Source organism: Neomonachus schauinslandi, chromosome 10 (assembly GCF_002201575.2).
Source record: "Neomonachus schauinslandi chromosome 10, ASM220157v2, whole genome shotgun sequence".
NCBI lineage: Eukaryota > Metazoa > Chordata > Mammalia > Carnivora > Phocidae > Neomonachus > Neomonachus schauinslandi.
The window spans coordinates 20096243-20117938 of record NC_058412.1 but is presented as its reverse complement, the minus strand read 5'-3'; the positions used below and the strand labels follow the sequence as shown (position 1 = coordinate 20117938).

At 37.4% G+C, this 21696-nt stretch overlaps 1 protein-coding gene across 4 annotated transcripts in view; it reads left to right on the top strand.

Moving 5' to 3' along the window:
* DTNB (dystrobrevin beta) overlaps positions 1-21696 on the top strand; it is a 232044-nt gene that overhangs the window by 45632 nt on the left and 164716 nt on the right. For all 4 annotated transcript variants that reach the window (XM_021697733.1, XM_021697735.2, XM_021697732.2 and 1 more), the window contains exons 5-6: positions 10897-10982; positions 20462-20616. In XM_021697733.1, coding sequence (XP_021553408.1) covers positions 10897-10982; positions 20462-20616 — 241 coding nt within the window. The remainder of the gene's footprint in view (positions 1-10896; positions 10983-20461; positions 20617-21696) is intronic.

The following is a 21696-nucleotide window of genomic DNA, read 5'->3' as shown; positions in this document are numbered from 1 at the left end:
TACCACCCAGCCCGCCGCCATCCTCTTCTGCCTGAACTGGTGGCGTGGTCTCTAAGCGCTCTTTTTGCTTGTGCTTTCTTCCCCATCCATTCTTAGAAGTAATAAACATCGCGAGCCCCACTATCTAACCTGGGAACTTGAACATTAGCAGTAACTTACGTTTGTCTCTCTTGTCCCATCCCACCGACCTGCACGTAAGTAAGGTGAACCTGATTCTGATTTTGTGTTATCATGTTCTTGCTTCTTAAAGAACAGTTTTTTCCACATAGAGAGGCATAAGCACAGTGTTGTTTAATTGTAATTATTTTTACTAATTGTAAAAAGAAAGTCATGCTGTCTGTACTATTATCTGATTTACTTCCTTCATGCATAATAGCTTTTCAAGATTCGTTCATGTTGCATGTAGCTGTAGTTCAGTTATTTTCACTGTTGCATAACGTTCTGTTGTGTTACTGTACATTTTGTTTTCCCTGGGTTCTGGTTCTGAGAAACAACACTGCCTGGAATGTTCTTACATGTGTGTCCTGGTACATGCGTACAAGTGTTCTAAACTGCTCTCTTGGTCCTAACCTGAGGAATGGAGTTGCTGATTGGGTGGGGGAGGTACATGAAATTCAGCCTTAGAAGATAGTATCAAATTATTTGAATAAATTGTACCAATGCATGAGAGATCCTCTCAATCCACATTGTTTCTGAAAGCCTTACAGTTGTCAGACTTCACTTTTTGCTAAATGACATCTCATTGTTGTTTGATTTGCATTTTCTTGATTCTCAAGCATGTCTTTGTGTGTTTCTTGGCCAAATATATTACTTCTGGGAAGTGCCTGTTCATGTCTGTTGCCCACTCTAGTGTGTTGTTTCTTCTTTTTGTGCTGATTATAGGGGCTCTTCAGAGACTCCAGGTAGCAGTCCTTTCTTGCTTATCTGTGTTGCACATATCTTCTATTTGTAGCTTGACTGTTTACTTTTCTTAGGGTATTTTTTTCTTAAAATGTTTTTTTTAGTTATTTTAATTTTTAATTTTTATTTTTGGGGGGAGGTGGGGTGGGGCAGAGGGAGAGAGAGAATTGTAAGCAGGCTCCACACTCAGTGCAGAGCCTGATGTGGGGCTTGATCTCATGACCCGTGACTCGTGAGATTTTGACCTGAGATGAAATCAGGACTCAGACGCTTAACCGACTGTGCCACCCAGGTGCCCCCTCTTAAAGTGTTTTCTCTCTCTTTTTTTTAAAGATTTTATTTATTTGACAGATAGAGACACAGGGAGAGAGGGAACACAAGCAGGGGGAGTGGGAGAGGGTGAAGCAGGCTTCCCACGGAGCAGGGAGCCGATGCGGGACTCGATCATAGGACCCTGAGATCATGACCTGAGCCGAAGGCAGATGCTTAACGACTGAGCCACCCAGGTGCCCCTTAAAGTGTTTTCTAATGAAAAATTTCAAATATATACAAACATAGAAAGAATATTGTAATAAAACTCAAGGTATCTATCACTCAGCTTCAGTAATTACATCATCGATCTTATTTCATCTGTGTCCCCAGGCTCTTCCCCCGCCGCCCCACCTTCCTTGGCTTCTTTTGAAGCAAACTCAAGTGTCATTACTTCATGTGCAAAGATTCCAGTGCACACATTCTGTTGTGTTTTAATACTATTTCCCCCCCAGATTTTTGCTCTAAGAAATACTACTGCTTGGAATGTAATGAAATTACATCTTAAATGGAACAAACCTATAAAAAATCATATATCTAATGAAACTAGGTTTGGATAAAATCTTCAAAATACATCAGTGTTGAACCTATCAGTGGAAGGCTCAAGGTTATTGTTTATCATCTAAAATAACAGTATAGAACACTGTTGCTACTTTGAACAATCCAAAGATTTCTTTAGTGTAAAGAGTTTTATGTGTATAATTTTTGATGGGTAAATATGGAAAAAGTTGCTGTGTAGTTTGGAAATATGGCTAAAAACTATTTTTAAACCTTGCTTTAGCAACTTAATTTGGATATATTTAAAAGTTCCATAGGTTTCTCTTAATACTGAATGCTAAAAACAAAACAATATAAAAAAAGCAAAAACAATTTCATTTTAAATAAGTAATTGTATTCCTTATATTCAGAATATGCCCAGCTAGCATATTATGGAATGGACGTTGCTAAAGAAAGATAATATTAGGTTACAGTCTTCCTCATTAGTGATTTTTAAACAAAACTATCATATCCTGGGAGGCACAAATACTTCATGTATTTATGTGTAGTATTTACTCTTATCTCCGCTTATTCTCGGATGGATTCAGGATGGCAGGAAAAAATACAGCCAAATACAAGTAGGAGAGAAGTAGGGCTGAGTGGGAAGAGTTGGATGCTCACAGTAGCAGCACATTTAACTCTTACAAGGGTGTAAACATAGCTCTTCTAGGAAATTTCCAGGGGTTGGTGGGGAATGAGGTAGGGGTTTTGGATGTTTTAAAAAGGTGAAGTCCTAAGGGGAAAACTAGTGTAAAATGAAGAGGAACAGCGGCCCTGGTGGAACAGGAGGAGGGCAGCCCACCTGCCTCTGCCGCTCCCCTGTGCAGCCACGTGGGTGTCGAGATGTGATGTCACCACAGCCTGTTCACTGAGCCACAGTCTCAGCACTTGGTGGCAGGATTATTCCCGGAGCAAAAATGAGTGAACTTGAAGTTCACTTACCACCCTTCCCATAACTTGCTCTTTATTTTGTAGCTTTTCTTTTCTTTCAAGAGAAGTCATGCATTTATGCTAATTTTCAAAGAATCTTCTTGATTTCAGGATTTGCAGACCTGCAAAGGGTTTCACCATTAGTTACTATTTCAGAAAAAAAAAATTTTTTTTTTCTTATTATTTAGGCCTTATCTTACTGTTCCTTTTTATACTTTTTTTTTTTTTTAAGATTTTATTTATTTATTTGACAGAGAGAGACACAGCGAGAGAGGAAACACAAGCAGGGGAGTGGGAGAGGGAGAAGCAGGCTTCCCACGGAGCAGGGAGCCCGATGCGGGGCTCGATCCCAGGACCCTGAGATCATGACCTGAGCCGAAGGCAGACGCCCAACTACTGAGCCACCCAGGTGCCCCTATACTTTTTTTTTTAAAGAAAAGGCAGGAAAACACACACTTTTTCTGAGTGTTACTTTTTCCTTGCCTTTGTTTCTCTCTGAAAGTGATGAGAGAGGTAGTAACAGAGGCTTCTCTGGTCCATTCAGTTCCTCCAAATTAATCTGATTAAGACACTGTTTTCATCATGTAACTTCCCACCTCAAGAACCTTCCAAAGCTCCCTGTGATTTTTGAATGAGATTCCTACTCCTCAGTTCTAATGGCATCAGTCCTTAATTCCCTGCTCATACCAAGCCCTAAGTAAGCTACTTGAGGCACTTTTCTTTTTTTAAAATTTTATTATGTTATGTTAGTCACCATACAGTACATCATTAGTTTTTGATGTAGTGATCCTCGATCCATTGTTTGCGTATAACACCCAGTGCTCCATGCAGTACGTGCCCTCCTTAATACCCATCACTGGGCTAACCCATCCCCCTCCCTGAGGCACTTTTCAATTTTTCCAACATGACATACTCATTTCTTCCTCCAAGCACACACACACACACACACACACACACACACACACACACCCCGACCCCACCCCACTCAAGTTTTTACCTGCTGTGTAACCTTATAATCACCAACCCCATTTTCATTCCTTTGATGACATACAGTATTTGTCTATATCATTATTTTGACCTTAAATTTGTAATGCTCAGAGCTGCTTCATGAGTGTACAAATAAGATTGAAGGCCCTTGAGAGCAGAGATTTTACCTTATGTTTCTTTTATTCCTCAATAAACACAGCGCTAAATTCTTAATAAATATTTGTAAGGTTGAAATGAAAATTATCAGGCATTCTGATTGTGATAAAATTGAATAATATTCTAAGTTGATTTTACTTGATTAAGCTGTTTGACATTTGCCAAATGGATTCTTGATTTGCAGTTGATTATTGCATAATCCATTCACTGTGAAGCTTTGTAAATTAAGATTAATTGGAAAAATATGAGTTTCTGAAAATCAAAGAGAAATGCTCTTATTACTCTTAGCTACATGTGATAATTGGACTAGTAATAGTGTTTCTAAAGTAGAAGTCTATTTTTATGTGAGAAGTACTAATTTATGGTTGGCAGCATCCACAATTGTTTGTTGAAGATGTAGAAACAGCTTGTTTTCTTAAGTAAAAAATGCTTCCTGTGGTCTTGTTTTCAAAAGTATTAATTTGAATAGCAAGTTCTTACTAGATAGTGCCAAGCTGTAAACACCATCCAGACCAGGTTAATTTAAATATTTTTAAAAAATAGGTAGGATTTGAGACTTTGCTAAACTGAAATGAGCAAACCCGCATCCAAAGGGCACAGGTGAGGATTGTCGAGGCTTCTGAAGGTACCTGCCTGTTAAAACATAGCAATGTGTATTCAGGGTGACTCACTGTCTGCTTAGCTTGGCACAGAGCTAATCATGGTGTTTTTTCAGCATTGGATAATAAGAACTCTTTTTAGAAGTCATGTGTATGGTTTATTGTCAGACTATAAAATGATAGGTCTATATAAGTGAATAATGCAGGGAAGTCTGAGAAAGAGAAGCATGATGTTTCTTTTTGAGGGAGGGTGCTCCCTGGAGAGACCGTTTGGGTGGGGTTAAAATAACAAGTTTCCTCTCTCCCATCATCCTCAACAAATATTACCTGTTTGTCCTTTCATTTTAGTATCTTTATGTAGGGGTTAATAGTCACTGTTGTGTTACTTATTAAATATTGACCTGCTAATCAACTCTGCAGTTATCATTGGCCAGATTTTAAGTTGAGCCACATTTTTTTGGTGATAAAACCCGGTTAGGGGCGCCTGGATGGCTCAGTCGTTGGGCGTCTGCCTTCAGCTCAGGTCATGATCCCAGGGTCCTGGGATCGAGTCCAGCATCAGGCTCCCTGCTTGGCAGGAAGCCTGCTTCTCCCTCTCCCACTCCCCCTGCTTGTGTACCCTCTCTCCCTGTCTCTCTCTGTCAAATAAATAAATAAAATCTTAAAAAAAAAACAAAACCCGGTTAAGTATCTTTTCTGAATCCTTTTTGCAGAGAACTGATTGTGGGATGAACTTGGACTTTACATTGAAAGGACTGAAAACACAGTTGTTGGTGAGGTTATATATGCCACAGCCAGGGCAGCTAACTCTTTAGTTTTAAATGTAACTTGACTAGTGTATACAGATTAAATTCAGATGTCTGGTGGGAAGGATCAAGAATGAGTTTTTCCAAGAAGAAAGAATCAGTTAGATAAAGGACATAATCACAGGGTATTAGGCGGCTAAGCGGCTGCAGTCCTTCTGAACGACCTCTAATTGCAGAGCAAGAATGCAGGAGTGCTAATCCAACACTAGAAAACACAGTAAAAGCGACACTTTCCCTTTGCTTTGTTTGGGGGCAGCTATAGGAAGTTTTAGTTAGGCTTAAAGTTGATGGAGGAGCCTCAGTGCCAAGAAAAGCATTCAGAGCAAAGGAAAAAACGCTGACATGTGGCCTACAAAACAAACAGTTGAGAGGAAGGAGCTAAGGTTCTTTCTATTTGAAGAGAAAAATATAAGTAACGTGATTTCAGGAAGAATTCTGAGAATATCCCTTCACCAATTTTATTAGTTGATTAGATTTTATGTAAGTATCTTTAATAAGTACTTAAGGTTTCTTTAAATATACCATTTATTAATTTGCTTGTATCAGTATTTCCTTTTGAAAGGTGAAGAAACCTTTTGATGGTTGAAACTGTGAACCTAAAGTTGTAAATGATGGTCAGCATTTATAAGTGGAGAACGTTAGTTTATCATTTGGACCTGAACCCACTGCCTTATTTGAGGATGCACAGTTATATACTTATAAACAGATTCTTGAACACAAGGGCTCAGTAAACATCATTCCCAGATCTCTCTGTCTGCAGGTCCTCATGATCCTTAATCTCAGATGCCTCTCCTTTCTCCTTACTTAAAACACCCTCAACCTTGCCTGTAATATTCTCTTTATCCTGTTGAGTTACCCACTGACATGTACATGCATAGCCCCTCACACTCCATAAGATATGCATTGCGAAGCACACAGATGTTTGCACACCTCAAAAGAGCATGCAGGCAGAGAGAAGATTCATGGTGCAGTGGGTGGGAGATTATGTGTGGAGATCGCCATGTGGCTGTTGTGAATGGAAAAATGGTTGGAAAGTAGATCTGAGAGGTGATGAGTTGAGGAACCACACATTATGGATAAGAATTAGTTGAGGGGTGATGCACTCTTCTTTTAATACATCTGTGGGCTGCTTGATCTGAGACCAGCCATAGAGACTATTAATAATCCTAATGAGTGGAAAAGGATACAAGTGCTGATTCAGGTCAATTGAGAAGGATATTGTTATCCCATATTTGAATATAAGACTTTCTGAATCTAGAACGAATATTTTGCATTTGAGCTGAGTTAAAGAATATTTGAATAAGGGATGGGAAGTGTTGTAAATACTAATGTTTCTAAAGCATTTTGAAGATTAGGAAAAAAGTGTTACTATAATAATTTTCAGAAGTAAAGGTGTCATAGTACCCATTGCGCCCTGCCATGTGGCATTTATCGATGGGCATTTATCGATAACAGAGTTGGCTTTGACCTGACTCTCTTGCCAGTATGCTGGGCTCTGCTACACTCTCCCGTTTGCACAAATGGCCTCAGTTTCTCAGTTTCTTCTTTGCAGCAGGAATAGATCTCATTTTTTGTCTTTGAAGGAAGAACATGAGATTCGGAGATAGAGTTACACAATCACAATATGATTTATTCTCTTTCATCTTTTATTATGTCCTTTGATTTATCATTACCTGCAAAATAAAAGCTAAAGTCTTAGTCCTGCCTTCAAAGTTTTGTGTTGGTAGTTCTCAGCTCTGGGTGCATATCAAAATAACCCGAGAAACTGTTTAAAAATACCAAGCACGGACTGGGATTTAGGCATCTGGATTTTTGTATCCACATTCATGAGGGATACCAACTTGTTTTCTTTTGTTGTAATGGACTATTGTGTTTTTGGTATCAAAATAATGCAGGTCTCATAAAAGATTTGGGAAGTGTTTCTCCTTTTTTTATGCCCTCAAAGAGTTAGCATAGAAATGCAATTATTTCTTCTTTAAATGTTTAGAATTCACCAGCATCGCTTTCTGCATGAGGAGCTTTCTTTTTTGGAAGGCTTAAAAATACAGATTTAGTTTCTGTGATGGATATGGGCCTATTGAGGTGACCTGTTTGTTCTTGCATGAACTGTAATGGTTGGTGTTTTTCAAGGAGTGGTTTGTGTCTGTGCTGTTCTAATTTAAGTTGTTGAATTTATGGGCTTTATAATATTTCCTCATTTCTGTCATGTTTGTAGAATACGTGATTGATAACTGTTCTTTCATTCTTGATATTGGTAATTTGTGTCTTCTTTCTCTTTTTCTTAGTCAGTCTGGCTAGAGATTTATCAATATTATTGATTTATTCAGAGAACCAGCTTTTGGTTTCATTAATTTTTTTCTGTTGTTTTTCTGTTTTTAATTTCACTGGTTTCTGCTCTTAAGCATATTATTTTTTCCCTTTTGCTTGTTTTGGGTTTAATTTGCTGTTCTTTTTCTAGTGTCTTAAGATTATTGAATTGAGAACCATCTTTTCTAGCATAAGCATGTTTAATACTTAAAGTGAAAAGTGTCCACCTTGCCATGCTTTCCTTTGGCTGCCTTCTTTCCACCCTGGATGCAACCAGTGTTCTATTTTTCAATATCCTTTCCCAGAATGCTAGATAGCATTACAGCAGTTATTTTATTCCATGCTTTGCCTTTTTTTTTTTTAACTTGGTAATCTATCTTGTATATAATTCTTTATCTTTCATATATTATTTTTCATTCTTTTTTATGATAGCATAAATAGCCAGTCTTCTATTAATGGGCATTTAAGGATAGGGCCTGGGTCTTGGTATTTTTAATATTTTTATTCTTTGAATGCATTTTATTATTAATTTTATGCATGCAGTTTATATATCTTAAATGTCTTTTAACCTGTGGGTTTCCCTTCATTTTCCACCTTAAACCATTAGCTGGGTCCAGTAATGGTAACCTTCACTTTCCCAGGATTTATTTTTTAAACAGTTTTTATTGAGAATTAGAAAATGCCTACAGAAAGATAGTAAGTGAAGTCCACTGTAATGTGGCACTGGGAAGCAGATGCCCCATGTAGGTTCTCTGGCGGCCGAGGGACAGAGTACTGTCAGCATCCGGGGGCCCCTGGTGTGGTCCTTTCTGTGTCACCCCTTTCCTTTCTCCCAGAGGTAATCGATATCCTGATTTTTATGGAAACCTCTTCTAAGATTAATTTTTTACTTTCTTCTGGATATTCTCACATCATGAAATCGGTGTCTGCAAAAAAACGTTTGAGCAAGTTTACCTTAAAAAATGTTGTTTGCTGTGCATCAGGGCTTCATCTACTGTTGGTGAGCACTTCCTCTTTGTTCTCACTCTGCTGGTCACCAGGCACTACTCCTCGCACTCTGGACTTCAGGAATGTTCTCTATCGTTGCTTCATCTTTCTGGGCCACTTTACTTCAGGATAGAAACCTCATCCATCATGGTTCTTTTTTTTTTTAAAGATTTTATTTATTTATTTGAGAGAGAGAGAATGAGAGACAGCAGAAGAGGGAAGAGGGTCAGAGGGAGAAGCAGACTCCCCGCTGAGCAGGGAGCCCAATGCGGGACTCGATCCTGGGACTCCAGGATCATGACCCGAGCCGAAGGCAGTTGCTTAACCAACTGAGCCACCCAGGCGCCCATGTAGCCATCATGGTTCTTAGCTGTAAGCAATAGAAACCATCTCTGGCTAATCTGTTAAAAGGATATGCGTGACCCACAGACTCTCTGAGAAGGTTGGGAATGTGGGCTTGATGACCACACTGCCCAGAAAAATATCTCAAAATTTTGTCACAAAACGGGTCTCGTGAAGACACCTCTGCACCTCTCTGGGGCACAGATGTTGTTGCCTGTGCTCCGAATACCACTGCCGCTGGGCTGGCGACCTGCCGGAGGAATCCGTCTCTGCTGCCTCAGGAAGCTTCATGTAACCCCTCCGGGTGCGGCCACCCTTGCAGGTGAACTCTTTGGAGTTCCTGCTTCTAAAAGCTGATCATTTTCTATGTGGGCTCGAGTGGGTGCATCTTATTGGTGGAACTTGGGGCATGTGCCCATGTCTTAGTGTTGAAGAAAAATGGGAAAGCAAACAAGTGAGGTTTTCTTTTTTTCTTTCTTCACACTTTGGTGGTGGGACATGTATTGGTCTCAGAAGATAGGGCATGCTTAAATATACACGTGGCATTTGGACGGTTGGTGACCAAAAAGAAATGTCCACTGTAAAAGTTCTGTATCAGTCTTAGAAATCCATTCCTTTTAATAGTTGATGTTCTTCATAGCTACTCATGTTGCTTATACAGTACAGTAGGTATTTGACATGGGCATATTCCTTATATTGGCAGGTGCCATAAAAGATATGGAGCAGTGTCTGCATTTCTAAAGAACTACATATTTAAAAACCCGGTCCTGGGGTGCCTGGCTGGCTCAGTCAGTAGACCATGCAACTCTTGATCTCCGGGTTGTAAGTTTGAGCCCCATGTTGGGTGTAGAGATCACTTACAAATAAAATCTTTAAAAGATAAAATAAAATAAAAACCCCATCCTAATTTTAGCTAATTGCAGGGATTCCTGTTTTATCTTATGAATAAACTTAATGAGTTTAATAGTTGAAAATCAGACTGTAACAAACATTAGTATTTCCTGGAGATCTTTTCACTGTGAACCTTCAGGTTTATAGACCATTTGCCTTTTCCAGGTGTCATCTTACTGTATAAAAGTTTTGGAAAATGGAAGACACTCTATTAGGACCATCAGTAAAGATAAATAGAATGACACTTGCTTTTCAAAACCAAGATGATGTAGTTCTCATTATTGTAAAGCTATTTTACTCTTACTGTGACACTTTGTACGCACAAGCTTTATAAAATGAACACAAAAGCCCATTGTTCATTTGCATGTGATGACTTTAAAAGCTGGCTAGTGATGTTTTCACCTGCTGTGAGCAAGGGCGTGGCTGGCTGGCTGGAGCAGTGGACATGTCGGGTCAGCGGGGCTTGCTGACATTGCTTTGGCTCTGCAGATGATGTACAGCACTGTTTTGGATAATTCGTGTATGTTCTGTATTTCATCTTTCCAGTCACTGAAAAAGAATTCATATTCCTATTCTTTCCCCTTCACTTTTCTCACAGTGGTAGTATGGGAGGATCTGAGACAGATCAAGCTTCTTAGGATAAACACATGGTAACATAAGGTTGTCACAGTAAAAACAAAGATGAATGTAAAATAAAATCTTTAGAGCAGTGTGCACCCTGTGGATTGAGTACATAACAATGTATCATGGTGGGAGGACACATTTTTGAATTATTCAGGCCAGGTGGTGCCTCAGTTTTGAATACTAAAAACAACTCAGCTGTGGATTTCATAGGCTAAATTGATAGGAAATTTACTTCTGGTTCATCCATTTGGCCTCTGTGTACAGAGCCAGTAGAAATTTCTTTGCAGAATGTTTGTAAAGCTCCTTTCCAAATAACTCAGGTAGTTTTAACCCTGTTTACCTAACATACACGAGGCCTTAATTCTGCAAAGGAAAAAAATCCAAGGTTTCTAAAAATCCAAGGTAATATTGTCGCATATAAAGGTAAGGGCCAGCTTACTAATTGCTTGGTATTTAGTGATAGCTTTGATTACTTTTGTGGTTCCAGTTAGCAATTGTTTCTAATATAATTTATTTTGCAGTGAGGGCCGAGGCAAGCTGACCGTATTTTCAGTTAAAGCTATGTTAGCAACCATGTGTGGTGGAAAAATGCTGGACAAACTGAGATGTAAGTACTTCCATATTATTTGAAAGATTGTATTTTCAAATCAGGACGTTTGAACAGTTTTAAATTAATGTTTTCAGAATTTTGGATGTTGCTGTATTGAACTTTTTTGTTTTTACTACATCATTCACTTTATAGCAACTGGCTCAGAGTATTTAAGTTATGCCGCCTACTGTTGAGATGGAAAAATTGGTTCAACTAATTTGTTTAGGTTTTTTTTGTTTTTTGTTTTGAAATAAAGCAACAAAACTAAAGAGATTCAGAACAGTAATGTTGACCTTGAAAAAAGTCTTTTAAAAATGTTGTCCATATTATCAAAAATTTTGCTTGGAGATGATTGTTGAGTGCTTTTAGTTAGAAAATAAATGTGACTATTTTTACCAGGTTTGGTCAAGATTAGCCCTCTTTAAAATAAATTTATTCTTCAACAGGTGATATTTGCTGTGATTAAACTTTTCCTTAGTAGCTTAGAGTTAAGCAGTTACTTAGAAATTTAGAGCCTGTTTTTTGTTCATTTTTCCTAAATTTTTTCCTACTGTTGGCCATTTTGTCATTTTACTGTTCCTTAGATACTATAAGATTAAGTGAAATCAAATGAGGTGAAATTCAGTTATTGAATTTTTTTGCATGTGGTTTTCATTTATTCATTAGTTACTAACTGCCTAAGATATGCCAAGCATTGTTCTAACTGCTTTACATATATTTTCTCACTGAATGCTTAAAATTTCTTTGAGCAGCAGGTGGTATATTCTCCATTTTATAGATGAGTTAACTGAGGGGGTGAAGCTGGGATTTCAACTCAGGCTATCTAGCTTCATAGCCCTGTCCTAAGCTACTTTGTTGTACTCCATATACTAATCCTGTAATGGGAGGCACGCTCGTGATACAGCACAGTGATCAAAGTGCCATGTTGTAAGGAAGAAACTCTGGCAGGTTTCAGGGAGGTGAGATTGAACCTCTGGGTTTTAATGAAGTGTTGAGATACCCTATGAATTGCTCTGTTGAAGAAACTGGGTCATCTGTCCTATAGCATTTCTCATGGACTAGATTTTGATGATTGCATCCCCATGATGTTCTTCTGTGTCCTACATTTTTTGTGTTAATTGAAAGATATAGAGGCTTGGTCAGATTTAAGCACAGGCTTTTGGGCAAGATGACTTGATAGGTGTATTTATTTTCTGTGCATTTTCTTGCATGTTACCATGACATTGGAAGCTGGAAAGCTGGATGGTTCACCGGATATAGATATAAATATTCTAAAGGAAGGTCTTAGATAATCTATGTTTGGTCAGCTGTTATCTGGTTTATCTTTATTTCAAAATCAGCTGCAATGTAAAACAAATTTTTAGTAATAAAACTTCCAGTTTTATTAAATACTCTTCTGAGTATTTTTCACATGGTATCTCAAAATATTACTCTTTTAGGCTGAAATTTCTTAGTATTTTCTTAATTCTAGCATGGTGTTTTTCTGAGGAAGATAATATAATATGGATGAAATTATATTTCATTCAAACACAAAGAAAAAGAAAGCTGGAATTTTATCTGTTTTTAATGATGATGACACCAGGTAAAGAATATACATTGCTATCTTTGTTAGTACTGGAGAAGGTGGCTGAAAAATGGAAAACTGATGATATAACCACATTGTAGGTAACTCTGGAGTCTGTAAGTTTCTATGATTAAATCTGCTACATTTACATCGAGCTGGGACCTGGCACATAGTAAGTGTCAAAATTTTGCCAAATATCAATAGTTGATTGAGTACTAAAATTATTGCAATTCTCTTTTGTAACTGTTGGAGAAAAAGTGCAAATTTTAGTATTGTGTGAAATGTGGAAGGGATCCAGGTGACGGCAGGGTTTTTTGTTTTGTTTTGTTTTGTTTTTTTAACGTGGATTTTTAACTTCTTGGAGGAACACAAGTGACCAGTATTCAAGTGACACAAAGGACACGTGTCCAGGCCAATGTGACATGTCAGTGTGCTCAGAATGCCAGATCATTGCGCATCAGATATGGATTGATGAGATACCAGCCATGCTAGCTCACTAATTACCATGTTTATATCATGCAGATAGATTTAAAATCGTCTTTATGTTCAAAATTACAGTTTCTTTACCATCTGTAGCTCTGTTTCATTATTTTTGTTGTACTAATTATCTTGGCTCGAGAATGATATGTTTAACGTAAGTAAAATTTTCAGGTATTGAAGCCTATCACCACTTCTTAATTTTAATCATCCAGAGTGGAAACCAGTTTACATGTGGTCTGTCCGTCTTGTTTTATACAGAGCTCACGAGTTATAATTTACATATTTTTCATAGCTCAGGGATGTCATCCTCTGGTGCATTTGGGACTAATTGTGAGGCTCTGGGTTTCTTGTCCCTTCTGATGTTTTCAGACGACTGCTTTCTTGGTTCTTGAGCTTTTTGTTGGTGGTGGCAGCAGGGGTGATGGTGTGTGTGTCCCCTTTATCACTGGTAAATGTGACAGGATTATCAGAGTATCAGTCTCTAGAAATCTCTCTTTGCTTCTCATTTACATTTAATATGGAGAAAACATAAGCAAACTTTTGCGCATTTTATTTAAGGTATGAGTGTAAGTGACGACTGGAGCTTTTGTAGTGGGATTGGCAATTTGGCTGTTGTAGGAATCCTTTCCTCCCTGGCTTTCAGGTCACAGCTGTGTCCTGCTTAGTTGAGATGGCTGAATAATAGCGTAGACAGAAGTGAGCCAGAACACTGTACTGTAATATCCAGTGACATTTGCTCACTTTCTTCTCTCAGCTTGTTCCACTGACTTTGGTCTCACTTTCTCCATCTTCCTGCCCCTGACCGCACTTTCTGCTGTTACCTCTGTTAACGTTCCTTTTAAATGAGGTTTTCATGTTTATGGAATACAACTTAGTGTTTCTACTTTTCTTCTCTTTATTTTGATCTTTCTGCATTTTACCTCTTATTTTAGATTTCTTTTTCCTGTAATTTTCTCCCCTCCCCCTTTTTGATTTGGTATATTTTTTGTTTGCTTGTTTTGGGGTCAAGATAGCATTTAGAACAACTTAACCACTATTTGTACTGTAAGCTTGAAACATTTCTTGATTAGATTTTTCAGGTCTCTCTTAAGACAATTTCTGTCCCCAGCTAGCACTCATTTATAGAAATAATTCACTTTTGTGGCCATTAGGGACTATATCCTAGATTCACAGTTAACTTAGGGTCAGATTCTAAATACCAATGATTTAAAATCAGAATACAGACTTACTTTAATTATAAGCATGATCAAAGCAATAATGTCAGAAACCCTAAAAAATAACTCAGAGAACAAAATTTACAGAGTGTAAAGCCCATTATTTATGATTTGTCATTTAATTGTCATTTAATTTATGTGATTTATTTATTTTGTCCATTTCTGCTATTCGTTTTCTAGGAAACTTAGTCTCTTATTCAGACCTCATCTATCTTGCATTAAAAGATAGGAGCAGATGATTCATGTAGTTTATTTTTAAATTTTTTAAAAACCTGGTGTAACCATTTTGAAGGACAGTCTAACAGTATGTATCAGGAAGGCTATAAAAATATCCATAGCCATTGGCTCAGTCTATTTGTTGAGTTTACCCCGGGGGAATTAATCAGAGTGCACCCTAAATTTTATGTATATTTGCTATGACATTTTTTATAATATGCAAAAACTTGAAAGAGCTTCAGTGTCCAAAACTCAGAGCTTGGTTATAGCTCGGGATACCCCTCATGACTGAATATAATGTCCTCAAAAACGTGTTTCAGATCAAAATGCATAAGTGTAATACAGTTTTAGACAAAAATTTGTTATGCATATAGAAAAAGAAATAGTATACCAAAATGATAACAGGTATTTTTTTCTGGATTGTAGCATAAGAATGTTTTTGTAATAATATTTTGCATGTTTTTGATAGACCACACTTTGAATAGCTGGAGAAGAGATGATCTGAGGTGCTGTTTGTGCCCAGAACTGGCAGTTCTCACCGACATTTCGATTGCTTGCTTCCTTGCAGACTGTAGAGGGGCCATCCTTTGCAGCTATAATTAAACAGATTCACCTGTTCAGAATTTATCCTCCTCTGCAATAATAGTCTTTTCACTGCCTGTCACTGCAGAGTTACCCTGGCTGGTTTCTGCTAACCATCCCTTCTCGTCATTAGACAGAAATGACTCTTTCATCTGAATGAGTGATGTCCACATTTGCATTTCTCATATAACCAAAACGTTCTAGAACTGGAAGCAAGTAAGAGATAAGTCCCCAATCAGTATTTTATCAATAAGAAGAAAAAGAAAAACAAAACCAAGGGAGGCCTTGAGACTTGTCTGAAGTAGTTACTGACCAAGTCAGCTCTACGGAGAGGCCCAAGGCATGCTGACTGCCAGCCTTCAGCCTCACTCTGACTCAATGAAGGATGTAGGAATATTCATGAGTTTGGGAATAAAATATTCACTTGGATTTGGTTACATATAGGTACTTATAAACATGCAGATGTATATACATGTTTTTGTGGGTTAGATTACTTACTTGGCAGAAAGATGATAGGCGGGAAGAGTCAGTTGCCAGAGAAAGCTAACATATAAAAGGAAATGGTATTCTGTTTATTGACTTGACTCTATTGTAAACAAGCCTATCATCTTGCAAAAGCATGTGATTGGTTACGTGGGGAGAAAAAAAGAGTGGATAGATGCAGTGAGTAAAACCAGGATCATTATCACCAGAAAAAGAAAACAAAATTGAAACATATGTGATGATGGTAGAATACTAGCATTGTTTTGCCATTATACAAAGGACAGAATATATTTTAAAGGGTGTATACATAAGCATTTAGGGACTTGATTGTGGGTATTTCACAAGGGAGAAAGCCTACATTTTTATCTGGAAACAACTAATGGGGAATTAGCATGCCTTCTTTCAGAGGTGTATAAATAGAAAGAGAATTACTGGGGAAATTAACCAGCGTTCTGGGGAGTAATTTAGTCCCTTAATGCCAGAAGGGTTGAGGGCTTTAATTAGAGGATTAGTTTAATTTTTTATTAAATTTATTGTCTTTTATTTATTTCTTTGGTAAGATCTTTTTATTTGTGTATAGTAAATCACACTAACTTTCATTGTTATACTTCATTTAAGATAAAAAAAATTAGCAGTAATTTTATACCATTTTTCTTACAGATAAAAGAAGCCTAATCTTTAAAAAAAAAAATATATATATATACTGTTGTAAACCAGTAACTCAGGAAATAATCAGTTACTTCACTATGCTTTCAATTTGGGGTCTGGCAGTATTTCTCTTATTAAATCAAACAAAGAAACATGTTTCTGCTTGTCTCTTGTAAATGTAATATGGCCCTATTATGTTATAGTTTCTTTTTAATGAATTTTTAAAAAATTGATGACTCAAATATATTTTATGACTCATGGTAACCAAGTGTAACAAAATAATACTTTTTTGAAGGGAGATGTTAGTCATTTTATTATCCAGTCACTCCCTTTTATTACTCTGAACGAGTCAGGTGTAGATTTGTCAGTGCAGTGGATACACAGATGTTTTGTGATTGTGGAACTGTAGATAGTTGTATTTATGTATTTGGTAGCATTAGTTTCCCGTCTTGAATATTTCCACCTTTTAGTTAGTGAGCACAACCTAATCACATGCTAGTTTATCAGTTATTAATACACGGAGTGGCAACAAAAAACTTAACTAACAGTGGCTGAACACATTGGGATTTATTTTTCTCCTGTAAAAATAAGTCCAAAGGCTGGTAAGTCAGAGTTGGTACCATGACTGAAGGATGTTGTCAGAGACTCAGGTTCCATCCTCTTGTCCTGCTCTGCCATGTAGCTTTCCTCCTTATGATCTTAAGTGATTGCTGGATGGGCCTCACATTCTCTTTCCAGGCAGAAAGAAGAAAGAAATGCCTCTCTCAGGAAAGCAGAAGCATTCCCAGAAATCCACTTTAGGGTTACATTGTGCAATAGAGACACAGGGTTCACCTGGGAAGCAAGCAGGGGAAAATAGGTATTGAGTAGTTACACACCTCACCACATCCCATACTGACCCTTTGTTTTCATTCAGGTTATTTTCCTCATTATAAGAATAGAACCCAGCTATTTCAAAATGAAGTCACTATGCGCTCCTCTCCTTAAGGGCATCAATTTTTCATATAATTGGCAATATCTCCAAAGCTCTGTATCTTGAACTGTGGCCCAGTACTCTGGTTCTAACTGCCTGCAGGGTGGTTCTACCTGGACATTTGCTGGTTGGTTCAAATATACTTATGTACAAAGCTAAGTATCTTTGTCTTCATTTTCTTTTTTTCAGTCAGGATTTTCAGCATTTTCCCATACTAGAAACTTACAATAATCCTAACTTCTTAAATTCCTTTATTCCCTAATCCAATTTGCCATCAGCCGTAGTTTCCTGCATTGAAATATCTTGGAGGTGACCCTGACCCCCCCCCACCCCCACACTGTCACTGCTGAAGTTCACACACTCCCTACCTCATTTGTGCATCATTCACAGGGTTTACTAGCTGATTTCTCCAATCCTGTTCTTCCTCTTTTGTCCATTCTGCTGGTCACTAATAGTCTAATTTTATTAAAACTTAGTTTTCTTAAATATTTCTCCCCTATGTAAGAGTTTTTAAGCCAAATTCAAAGTGCTTTCTCTTTCAAAGCTTTCTTTCATACCAGATACTTTTCTTATTCTGTCTTTATTTCCCTTTATTTCTCAAACTAAATTATCTTTCTTGTTGAAGAATGCACTCAGTGCACTGTTTCCTGCTTACCTCCCCTAACAAATACTAGTGGCCATAGAAAGTTTCCCCCTCTTCTCTGGTTGTGTCCCCCAGTCCCCACTTCCAACCTGTTTTGATCTCATTATTCCAGGTTCTACCTTTCAAGGCCTAGCTTCTAAATTCCTTTCTTTTCGATCTTTCTTGACAGTTCCTGCCTCTGTGTTTTCATAGCTGTTCTAAACTATATTTTGAAGAAGCTGTGTGGTATGATGGGATTGCTTTGAAGTCAGAGAAGTATAACTTTAGATCTTGACTTAGCTACTTACCAACTTTTTAGTCATAAGCAAGTTAACCTTTCTAAGCTAGCTTCTGTATCTATACAATTTAAATAATTACATGTACACACATACGCCTTACCTTTTTGTGAGTGTAAAATGAGGTAATGTTTAGTAATGTATAGTAGCACTTAGTATTAGGGATTGTAGCTTGAAAACAAAAACCCAGGATAATAGTGTCTTTTTTTTTTTTAATATTTTATTTATTTATTTGAGACAGAGAGAATGAGAGAGAGAGAGCACATGAGAGGGGGGAGGGTCAGAGGGAGAAGCAGGCTCCCTGCTGAGCAGGGAGCCCGATGCGGGACTCGATCCAGGGACTCTAGGATCATGACCTGAGCCGAAAGCAGTTGCTCAACCAACTGAGCCACCCAGGCGCCCAGGATAATAGTGTCTTAAACAAGGTTGAAGTTTATTTTTCTTTTATATAAAAGAAGTCTAGGGTTAGGTAGTCCAGGGCTGATTCGGTAGTTCATCTGGGACCTAGGCTTTCTCTACCTTAGTTTTCTACCCTTCAAGAGTATCAAAATTGCAATTACCACATAGTCCAAGGCAGCTGCTGGAGCTCCAGCCATCATAACTACATTTCAGATAGCAAAAGGAGGAAGAGCATGAGGGGGGAAAAAGGGCCTGCCTTCCAGCTTAATCAGCTTTCTTTAACCAGCTTTCCTGGAAGTCCTTTACAGCCATTCTAATGATAGTCTCATTGGCTAGTACTTAGTCACATGACCACCACTTGCTAAAAGGAGGCTGTACATTTTAGTCTCTTAGTTATTGGGTACATTGTTGCACAAAACAAAATTAATGTTCTGTTACCAAGAAAGAAGGAGATAATGTTGGGTGGCTATAGGCAGCCTCAGCCATGGTTACTTGTGGTAACTTTGTGGTGCTTGACAAATAATGAGGCTTAACAAGTATCTTTATGCCTCTATTCTTTCTGTTCCACTTAGTGTCAATTTAGCGCTTTATTCCTCTTTGATTCAGATGTATCTTATATTTTCAGCTACATTGAAAGTTTCTTGGGGGATAAAGACTGTATATCATAATTCTTTGTCATGTTTCACAACACCTAACAGAGTGCTTGGCATTTGGACCATACAGGAGGAACTTAGTATGTATTTGTTAAGTGATTGATTTTATTTTTTACTGGGACCACATAGTTCTTTTAGCCTCTCATTGAATCTCCCCACCCGCCATGAGTATCTAGTACTTTTTCTTCAACATCAAAGTAGCAGCTATCTAGAGAGGATGTACTGCAGGTTTTCATTCCTTTGATAATTTCCTGTTTTCTGATGCCTAAAAAGTTACTCTGTGGAGCTGATATTCTAACATTTTATCTTTCTTTGGTTAATGTATTTAAAATGTATTTGTTTTACACCTAGTGCTTCAGGATAAATACCTCAGTTAAACCTAAGGAATAATGCATATTTGTATGTAACATATATCAATTACATATATATTTCTAATACACTTATTCATTATGAATATATAGAATAAGACTTTTCAAAATGCCACTTTTGGCAAAGCCTCAGGAAATGATTTTTCTGTGCATATTTAATTCACTTATTTGTAAGGAAGCTCAATGGTTTGAAAAAAAAAGCTTAGGTCACATTTCTTTGTCACAGTGATTTTGAGCTGCTAGTGATTTTTCTTTTTCTCCCTGACCATGGATGAGAAGAGAGGAAGAGCTAACTGGAGAGAGGAGACTCTCTCCAAGAAGATAAAGAAGTAGTAAATACTGGAAATTTCTTTCCCATCTGCTTGAGTCAGACTTTATGGTAAAAGTAAGATCTTACAGTATCAAAGTATCTTGGGATAGAAAAGTTTATAGGAGTTCTTTTTATTCTACTTTGGAACTCACTGAATGGAATATTTTAAACATGCTTTATGCTTGCTTCAAATTTATTCCTTCACAGGTATTCACTACATTATTAGCATATGAATATATAAATATAATACAATCTCATACCCCATAACCTATGTGCTAATATATTCATACACCCAAACATGTATATGTCTTATATAAACACATATATAAATTTTAAGAGATAAAGGCATGCTGCTACAAATTCTTCTTGGAACAAAGTTAGTTATAAATAAAATAAAAACCTTATCATCCAATTATGCACACTCAAAAAGAGTAGGTAGGTAGACCTACAGGAATGGCTATTTGGTTTGATGTTTAGGTATATATTAAGTATGTGGGAGAGAGGGGGCTGGTCAGTAAGTAACTATACAGTGTTAATAAGAAGGAGAATACATATTAACTAAAAATCATACTAGCTTTATGGTAATTTTTAATGATACTTTTTGACTTACACAAATGACATAGAGTCATTTATTTATAAAAAGGTGATATTTCTTTCTAGTTTGACTTTATTTGGTTTTGTTCTCATAGATGTTTTCTCCCAGATGTCAGATTCCAATGGCTTAATGATATTTAGCAAGTTTGACCAGTTTCTGAAGGAAGTTCTGAAGCTCCCAACAGCTGTCTTTGAAGGGCCATCTTTTGGTTACACAGAGCACTCAGTCTGCACCTGTTTTCCACAGCAGGTAAGGACAGTTTTATAAAATCTAGGACTAGAAGAGCGCTCATTCATCCCTCTACCTTGTGTCAGATTTGACTAGATTGCTTCTGGTCTAGGGACGTAAAGTGTTGAGTAGGAGAGAAAAAAGAGCTTTAAGTGGGAGGGGCGTGAAAAAGAGGACATATAAAAAAATTCACCTGAGAATTCTGGTTTGGGGGAAAGGGGAGTCTTTCCTGAAAAATGATAACATATGAAATATTTTAAATTACTAAGATTTTAAAGAAAAGTGTTTAAGATGAAGTGTTTATATTATTGCTACTGGACATATATTACTCTCCTGAATGAGTTCTTTAAACTGTGAAATACAGGAATTTTGATATAAAACTCTATACAATACCGGACCTTTTTTTCCTGAGCACTGAAGACAAGGAATGCTACACAGCTCCCAGCTGCCAGTTCAGAATCCCTCAACGGTACACTGCCGTTTTCATGTGAAGAAAAGATAGATTGGGTTTCTTCTTTATTTGTGTGTCCTTGTGCGATCCTACCCTTGAGGTTGTATGTGTGAATTCCTGAGATCTTAAAACTGTGCCTCAAATAACTCTGAGCAGGGTGGACGCTGATTGTAACTTCATTTATTCAGGTAGACATGAGATAAAGGGAGCTTCATGCTAAACTCAGAAATTATGGAAAGTGGGGAATTAAGAAAAAGTCTGTGTTAAAACTAATGAGTAAAAGATTAATGGAAGTAGGATATTGACATAGTCTGAAAGTATCTCCCCATAAGATGTTTATTAATTATAAAAGGAAACATAGTAACCTTAGAAAGTTATGATGTTGTAATAGAGAAACCTGTCAGATCCACATTAACCAAGTGATCAAAGTCCCTGTCCCCAGTAAAGGGGACAGACTGGTATCCCTGCCTCCCGATAGGTTGCACTGAGAACTACCCAGTATCCCTGCTGTGGTACTTGGGCCAGAAAAGCACAACCTGAGTCTCATATTCCTTTTTTTTTCCTTTTCCTTTTTTTTGTGTTTGATTTTATTTTTTACAGTTTTATTGAGATGTAATTGACATAACATTGTAAAAGTTTAAGGTGTACAA